Source organism: Motacilla alba, chromosome 4 (genome assembly GCF_015832195.1).
Source record: "Motacilla alba alba isolate MOTALB_02 chromosome 4, Motacilla_alba_V1.0_pri, whole genome shotgun sequence".
Taxonomy (NCBI): domain Eukaryota; kingdom Metazoa; phylum Chordata; class Aves; order Passeriformes; family Motacillidae; genus Motacilla; species Motacilla alba.
Genome location: NC_052019.1, coordinates 46,028,961 through 46,038,005, shown reverse-complemented (window position 1 = coordinate 46,038,005; position 9,045 = coordinate 46,028,961). Strand labels below are relative to the sequence as shown.

General features: G+C 40.1%; 1 protein-coding gene across 1 annotated transcript; it reads left to right on the top strand.

Annotated features, from left to right (window-relative positions):
* The first annotated feature begins 342 nt into the window (after positions 1-342).
* Positions 343-8,184, top strand: MCUB (mitochondrial calcium uniporter dominant negative subunit beta). Its single transcript, XM_038136332.1, has 7 exons — positions 343-505; positions 745-915; positions 4,263-4,367; positions 4,568-4,728; positions 5,391-5,594; positions 6,935-7,051; positions 7,984-8,184. Exons 1-7 carry the CDS (start codon positions 358-360, stop codon positions 8,059-8,061), a joined length of 984 nt encoding a protein of 327 aa, XP_037992260.1. The 5' UTR covers positions 343-357; the 3' UTR covers positions 8,062-8,184.
* The last annotated feature ends 861 nt before the right edge of the window (positions 8,185-9,045 follow it).

The window sequence follows — 9,045 nt, the reverse complement described above, 5'->3', positions numbered from 1 at the left end:
CTGTTGGAAGTTACACTGTGGAATTCTGCCTTTAGGCGCCACGAAGTAGAAGTTTTTCAAGAGGCTGTTTTGTGGAGAGAGGAGAGGTTTTACTGCAAGAGTTGCATGAAGCACTTCAGAAACACTGCAAATTTTTTTCCTTTCATTTCTTCCCCTTTCTCTTTTTTCCTTGAGTTAATTAAACCACAATAGACAGAACGTTTTTCTGTGGGCAATACTGTAATAGCTTTAGCAGAAATCATGCTTGCTATAAGGATGGTTTCACCTTTTTCATGAAATTGCCAAGTAAGGGGTTTTTCTTCAGGCAGACACCTCTGGTGTCAAATCACACGGAAGCAGGTCACCGTGACAGGCTGGATGCTGCCTTTATCCAGGTACACTTTGCATCCTAACTATTCTAAGGCAAGTTTCCTTGTGTCCGTGCTGCAGGTGGGGCTCTGGAGGTGCACCGGAGGTTGGAGGGGCCAGGAAGGAGCGCCTCACAGCACGCTGGTGCCATCTGATGGTAAGCTTTTACAGCAACTTTTCCCCCTTCCAGTCGGTGTCAACAAGCTTTGTATTTATTTTATGAGAGTCTGTGAAGTCACATTAGTTGCATGGTTATAGCTATATCTTCCAGAAACAGAAATACTGTATTAATTTTTTTAAATCTAGAAATGCTTTGTGTAATTTTTCTTATTTATCCTGTGTTTTAAATCTACAGTGCAACTTTTTCACTTAGTTTTCTTTCTTTACCCCCACCAGAGGTAACTATTAATTACAGACATGGTCTTCCTGTGATAACTCTTATGCTGCCCACAAGAAGTGAACGCTGTCAGTTCACTGTCAAGCCAGTAGTGACCACTGTAGGAGCATTCCTGCAGGATGTGCAAAGAGAAGATAGAGGAATTGAGAGAGCTGAAGTGTTTGCAACAGGTATTTTGTATTTCTGTTATTCCCTGAAATAAATGCATTCCTTTTCAAATGAACTGTACTTCTCTTCTGGAGCATAAGTTCAGTCCTTCATCAGGTTTAGCACTGTTGCTGATTAAAAATACAGAATTGGATCTATTACTGGAACTCTTCTTTTATCCCAGTAGTGTCCTCTGTTACCTTTTTCAATTAGTTTCTCTTTGTAATGCTGTGTTTAAATAAATATCTCCTGATTTCCTTGATGTCTCTTTCTTTCCTTGTCCTCTGTGATCATTCTTAAAAGACAACCTGTCGGGCTATTGAATGTGATGCCTGCCAGTTCTTCAGTGTTACCAAGAGCTAAAAGAATCCATTTGCCTTACTACAATACATACTTCTGTACAAAAAACTCAAGAGCTAAGCAACCAGATAGTGTGTGCAATAGTAAAGGATAGTTTTTTAAGACATTGAGGATAGTTTTTTAAGACATTTATCAGCTGGAGTACAATATTTCAGGGCCCTTGGGTTGAAAGGAAACTGATTGCTAGGGTCAAAGGATAACTGGTATTGTAGCATTGGTGTGGCCTTTCCTCCTTGTAATATCCTGTTTATCCAATTGTCCCAAGTCTTCAGGTAATTTTCTCAAGCTTTGCTCACTGTTCTCTTCTGTCTTGTGTCTTTGGTTTGCCCATTGATAAAACAGAAATTGAATTAACCCTATTCTCCATTTTATCTCCAAGAAAACTCAGTCTGTATTTTGGCATTGCTCTTGCAACCCCTGCCCTGGTACTAGAGAAGGATTCAATCTTAAAACTAGAATTGGGATGTAGGGCTTTTTGTCTGAATAATCTGGTAGAATAGGTATTTGAATTTGGTTAATTAAAAACATCTATTCCTCCTCTTCCCCACTCAACACCCCTAAAAAGAAAAAAAAATAAGGATACCTGCATACCTACGGAAAGATTTATTTAACAGCAAGTAACACATAAGCAGAAGAAAGGGTTGTGTCAATGAAGCTGGTCTGGTTTCATAGCTGGGTGAATTTATAACATTCTTTTCTTTCTGGTTGATACTTACAGAGGGCTGCAGGGGCTTTTAAAGAAACTAAAAATAGATGGATGTTCCCAGAAGGTCAGGAAGCCACAGACCTAAGAGAAGCTGCTTTACTTTCCTTTGTGGGCGCATTTTCCTGTTTTACTAAATACCCCACAGAGAAATTTGTTGATATCCTCTGGAGCAATGGAGATGTGATCTGTGTGGGTCCCAGTGTGCCCATGAGCTTCAGGAGCTTCGTGTACAGGGGAGCTTTGGTGTTGGGTTTTTTTGGTCTTGTTTTGCTTTGTTTTGACAGTGTCTGCTAGGGAGCAAAAATAGAAAATTCTCTTGAAGATAATTTCCTAAAAGACTCTTTATCTGCAGAAGCCACTTTAGGAAATGGTCGTTGTGAGCAGCTGGCCTTCCCCTTAACACAGAATTTTTTCCCTACAAAGGATTTCTTAGAGGGGTGAGGCAGAGCTCAGAGGGGTGCTGGCAGCAGTTAACCTTTGGGTACTGCTGTTGTGCAGACATCCAGGACAGGAGTGTTTGGGATTCACTCTGGATTCCTTTCCTCTCTGCTATGTCAGCAAAAGCTAACTATTCCTGCTTCAGTGCAAACATGGGTCACTTGTGAAACATGAGGTAATTCCTGTAAGAAACCTACAAGGCTGGCATTTTTGGCATCGACAGGCAGCAGATTCCAAAGTGGAGATGAATTTGAGTTGTTTTCACCTCATCTGATCTGTTTAAACACACCCCCATCCCCTCTGATTTGGGAACACTTAGATTAAAACAGGGACTCAGAATAATTCTCTGCTGTGTATTTGTCAAGTGCCGGGCAATTGTAATGTTATAGAACAGCTGAGTTTTCATTAGGAAACTGATACTGTAAAGAGAAACTATTGGTCAAGTACTGAGATTTGAACTTAAACATTAATTATTAAGGAAAACTATGAAGCCTTGATTTAGTGTAGACACACTTTTATATCATTTAACCATTAAACGAAACCTAACCTTAATTGAAGTCATCAGTGCTGTGTATGGTGACTCACTTTCATTATCTGTGGATTTGATTTTCGTCCTGCAAACCTTTTGTAGACAAAAAATGACCCTTGGTCCAGATTGGAACACTTGTGCTTAGGTATAGGAGGCTACTTTGGAGCCTTTGCTTAAAGCCTATGAGGAATTTTCTAAAATAAAATACCTCCCTTTCCTCAAAACTTCTTTTCAGTTAATATAAGATTGCACAGGTTAATAAATCAGTGGTGTATTCAGAACATCTAGAACAAAGAGCCTGTCTGGCACTTCTTTTGAAAAGCATTTTTCCCTTAAATGTTACAGAAAGAGTTCCAAATGTCACCTTAATAATGTACATGCAAATGAGCCTTGATGTTTTATTACACTGGAAAAGAAAAAAGAAACAAGTGGATAGGCACATTACAATTTTGGATTGAAAGTGATCGGCTTCTGGGTTTGCTTTGCTACCCATACAGAGTGGGAGGCAAGCCAGCTGGGGCGTTTGCCTGCAGAGTTCAGTAGTCTAAGCCTCATCAGATGGGGCCTGAGGACAGGGTTCTGGTGAACAAATAATTGCAGATGTGGGGTTGACTGTGGGGCCCTTCTGTAGTGGATGTGTGAGGACAGATGGATGAGCTGAGGCAGTAGCACTGTGACAAATATCTACATACAAAAATCTTGGTATTTTGTAGCTTATTTGGTTATTCATCTTGGGAGTAAAGCTGCCTAGCCCTTGGAAGGGCAAGGGAAGGTGCCCTTTTTGTGTGTAGAAAATGAGAATCGTCTCAAAGAGCTACTGCGGGGCAGCTGCTCCACAGCTTTTCAAACCCTTGTGCCACAATGATTTGCCCAGCAGCAGTGGTGTGTGGCTCTGGGGGCTCTTGGGCCATCTGAACCCCAGTGTGCTCCTGGCAGCCACTGTTACAGGAGTAGTAGTTCCTGCTAATTAATCCAGAACTCCTTTTTGGTTGGAGCTGTAAAATTGCATGTAAAATTTGTGGGGTACCATTCCTGTAAATTTCTGCATGAAAAAACTCAAACAAACAAAACAAAACAAAAAAACCCAAAACAAAACAAAAAAAAATGTAGAAAAGGGTTCTCCAAACCATCAAAGTTCAACTCCATTCCCTGCACAGGACAGCCCCAAGATTCACACTGTGTATTCCTCCTGACTGTTTAGTATTATCTACCAGTTCTAAAAGTAGAGTTGCTTCCAAACATTATTAGTGAAGAACCCCAGCACTTTTCTGCAGGGTTATCTGCTATTGTTTAAAATTCATGATAAGTGATCTAGAACTGAAATCTTTCTTCTGCAGATGGTAGCAAGGTCTCTGATGCAACCTTAATGGACGTCTTATTGATGAATGACTTTAAGCTTGTTATCAACAACACAGCATACAGTGTGTCACCTCCTGTAAAAGGTAAGAGCAATCCGTAATAACTGATCATCTCACTTCATTTAATGAAAGGCATGGGAAATCTCAGAAGACTGGGACCTGGGAGAAAGGTGTTTCTCTTTGGCTTTGTCTTTTTACCTTTAGATGGTCCTGCCCTTAGGGTTGGGGTAATGAAGAAGGGTGTATTCTTGAAATGGTTTATATGACAAATATTTTCTTTTCAGATAAGCTGAGTAGTGAGCATGCTACTGAAATGGAAGATATCAAATCCTTGGTTCACAGACTATTTGTGGCTCTACATTTAGAAGATCACCAGATCAGGAAAGAGAGAGAATTGCTACAGAAACTGGACCATCTGAAAGGAGAGCTGCTGCCTCTTGAGCAGGTTAGAAAGTGGGGGTACTTTTTTTTTTCAAACTCAAAAGCTTTTCCTTTCATCAGAAGAAAATCAGCATAAATGGCTAGGCTGTGTCCATTGTGTTTGTTATGTAAACGAGGTCAACTCAGGTAGAATGCAAATTATTTTCAATTCAGTTCTTTTTTTTCCTGTTGTGGACCTTCATGGGGTAGAAACCACAACACCTGGAGAAAGCTGTCATGAACATGGCTAGTATTGAGATTGAAAGGCCATTTATTGAAATGTCTTTGAAAGTCACCTGTTGCTTTATGAGTCCTGAATACCCACAACAGCAAAAAACCACAGTAGTGGGTTAGGGTAGTGGACAACAGGACTCCTGCTTTATGAGGGCCAGCCTCAGCGTTACCCAGCACTGCCTTGAATGGTAAATGGAAATCAAATAGACATAGAACCCTAAGAGAGCAAAGAGGAGATTAATAGAAGGAATTCATGGTGCACAATGGCAAGAAGATTTGGTTGCCCTTGGACTGCAGTGCTTTTATTTTCTCAGCAGGGTAAGTCAGTAAGGGGTGTTGATAAGAGATCCTGAGAAAGGATCTAGCCCAGGGGGAGAAAGCATAGTTGAGGAGCTGTTCATCAGAGGAGCACTCATGTTTATTTGAACAGGTTTCTGCATTTTTTTTCTTCAGATGAAAGCCAGAATCATGGACAGTGCAGATGCAAAAACCTCCAGGCTTTTATGGGTCGGCCTAGCCCTGATGTCTACTCAGGGGGGAGCTCTGGCGTGGCTCACGTGGTGGGTCTACTCATGGGACATCATGGAGCCAGTCACTTACTTCATCACCTATGGGAGTGCCATGGCTTTCTACGCCTACTTCGTTCTTACCAAGCAGGTGAGGGAGTCCTTGTCTGCTAAATGTCTGGAATATGGAAAAGGAGGAAAACTGAGTCTGTGAATCGCAATGTTTGAGCTCTGATGAAAACAGAATTCAGTAAGTGGCCTGGCCATCAGACAGGGACTTGTTTGATCCCTAATGCAGCTGGATACAAACATTACATCATGCAGAATCAAGCAGGTACTGCTGCACATGAACTGCAGGCCAGCTACTGAGCATAACTGCTGTTGGTAAGATTTAATAACCTAGGGAATGAAAAGTGAGGAAAGCAAGTCTCTCCTTTAAAATGTTTGTAGATCACTTTGTGTAGTAAATGGCACCTTGCTCTCACTGCAGTAATGAGAGAGCAGCTGATAGTGCTCTGCCAGTTTGTGAGTGCTGCCTTACAGCAGCAAATCACCCAACAGTGGTTTTTATTTGCTGGAGTTTGTGTACATACAGTGCAGAGTATCAAACTGTTTGGAACTCTGGCAGTTGCATTACTGAAATATACTGAAATATATTTCGTGCCTGAAAAACTGTTATTGCTCTGCTCTTCATAATCAGACCGCTTTACTGTGACTTAGAGTGAATGGGGGTAAATCTAGTACAGCTGAAATGAGGCAGGCATTGTGTAGAAGCAAAAGATTTGCTCAGATCTTAGCTTCACAATACAGGCTTGTTCTGAAATCTTACTAAGACTTTGAGAAATGTTTCTTTTTCCTGTTTTAGCTCTGTACTTTACTCTTAAAGTGGACATCTTGAACTTTCTGTGATGCATAACTATTTCTGTTGTGGAAGTATGTGGAAGAGTAACCAGTACTTTCTTCCATTATACCAATGGATCTATAGACCATGTGAGAAATTAGGTTCCTTCAGTGAAAAGGAGAGATTTTCCTGTTTTTATGAAGAGCTGGCTTAGAATGTGAGTTTTACTCCTTCTGACTGGTTTTTAAGAAGGGCTAAGCCATTCCTACTTTTTGTGAGTAGATAAAGAGATTGCTGCTTGGGTTTTTTGAACAGCTGCCTGTGCCATTGCTTAAGATTTTCAAGTAAGTCCTCAAGAAGTAGTTCCTGAATTTTCTCTGTCTCCTTGGAAGTAGACTCCATTGGTTGAGGTGGCTCCAGTCACAAAGATCACACTGTGTCTTTATCATAACCGAAAATCCCTTCAGATATGATAGAAATTACTCCTACTATGTGTTTAAAAAGCCCTTATGGCCCCCTAAGAGCAGAATTTCATATGTAGCTTTACAAAACATACATTGGTGCTTGACAAGATAAGTCTTCCTGAAACATGCTGACCTCTACTCAGTTTCCTTGCTAACCATAAATCCGTGTCCTCCTTCCTTCCCCAGGACTACATTTATCCTCTTGCTAAGGACAGGCAGTTCCTCCACTACTTCTACCGCAAATCCAAAAAGCAGCGTTTTAATGTGGAACGATACAACAAGCTCAAAGACGACCTAGCAGAGGTATTTAAGTGCAGTCCTGCAATAATGATGCAGCTTCTGGCTTAAGACTTCTTCAGTAAACTCAAGGCTTGCTATCAAAACTCTGCATGCTTATCAGCCAGTTTCAGCTGTTCAGATAATCATACAATGTTTGCCTTTGACGTATAAACTACTTCTGTAGGTCATCAGAAACGGAGACCTTCATGAATTCAATTTAAAACAAGTCAGTTTATCAGCATGACATCTATTTTTTGCATACTCTAATTAGTGTTGCATTTTTGGCCATATAATACAATAGCTGCATTTATTTTGGGTACAGTATATTTGCTGCACTACTGTGGTAAACCAATCTCCTCCTTTCCTTGGAAGGAGACTGCCTTGCAGAGTGTTTAGCATTTTACATCATAGCCTTATTCCGTAGGCAAAAGACTAAGATTTACAGAATGTGTGTGACTGGATGGAAAAGGTGGTATGTACACCTAGGAGGAATTTGGTGGCCTTCATGAAATAGTTGTAGCAGATCTCTCACTCCTCAATTATTACTCCTCCATCCCATCTTGACAGCCATGTGTTCAATGTCTCATAAAAGAAAATGGAAACTACCTCTAATTTTAGCTCAAAACCCATAGTTCAGGGTGTAATTTCATGTGCCATAATTGACATAATGTTAGAGTTTGATGCCTTTTTGGTGGCCTGGGGGTATGGGTTTTTAAATTGTCGTTTCAGGAAAATAATACTTTGAGGTGTGGATGAGTGGGTTGATAGGCAGGGTTCATGCTTCTCTCTGGAGACTGCATGAGTTGAGCAGGTCTGTCAGTGTTCAGCATCCTCTGTTTGATTGGCTTGGTTCCTTGCCTAAGACCAGTGCTTTCTGAGAAAAGAAAGACAGTGCATGTGTGAAAGAGGAGAAAGGCTGCAGAAGGATGAACTCTCCCTCTCTCTTTCATTGGCAGACAGAAGAATCGCTAAGGCGTCTGCGCCAACCTCTGCACCTGAGACTTCCCATCCAGGAAATCAGCGACAAGGACTGACTTTGGTTTTGTGTATATTGGAGATGCCCTTTCAAAGCTGATATGAACATTTAGTTACTCCACAGCACCTGGGTATTTTTGACCACTGAAGTTTTAAAAGTTGCAATAAATAGCTTTAAAAATGGTTTGGTCACTCGATGGTTTGGGTTTGTTTTGCTTGTTTGGTTTTTTTTTTAGAACCCTGTGAAGAAACTGCTGAGGCAAAGTTCTTCTAAATATTTGTCAAATCTCATTAGAACAATGGAGGCTGGTAATTCTTACTGCTGGTAAAATGACAGAAAAAGCAAGGACAGCCTTTTTAGTACCATTTACTGTAACATAACAGTAGCTCACAGGATAATTAACTTCTGCATGGAGTAGTAAAGATTCTTTTCCTGAAATTACGGTTTCCTTTTCCCTGGTCTGTGCATTGACTCTTTGTGACACCATAGGTAAAGTTTAGATTAGCATGACAATGAAGCTTTCTCAGTAAATAGTGCTGGAAAAGTAAGGTATCTCAAACTTGCTATAAAATCATTTATGTTTCACTGTTGTATTTTATTGAAAGAATTTATCAAAACACTCAAACATACATGATTTATACACTTGTTTAAAAGCAGGTGTAGTAAGATACAGCATTTATGACTCAGAACATTGTATATGGAAAGATTTAACTAAAGCAGAACCAGTAAACCGATTATTTTTTCCCTCAGGAAGGTGGATTAGTGCTGGAAAAGTAAGGTATCTCAAACTTGCTATAAAATCATTTATGTTTCACTGTTGCATTTTATTGAAAGAATTTATCAAAACATTCAAGCATGCATGATTTATACAATGTTTAAAAGTAGATGTAGTAGACAGCTCATTGTATATGGAAAGACCTAAGGCAGAACCAGTAAACCAATTATTTTTTTCCTCAGGAAAGTGGAATAAGACACTTTTCTCAGATTAAGTTCTCTGTTATCCCTCAGAGGACCAATTAATAATGTAAAAAAAAAAAAAAAG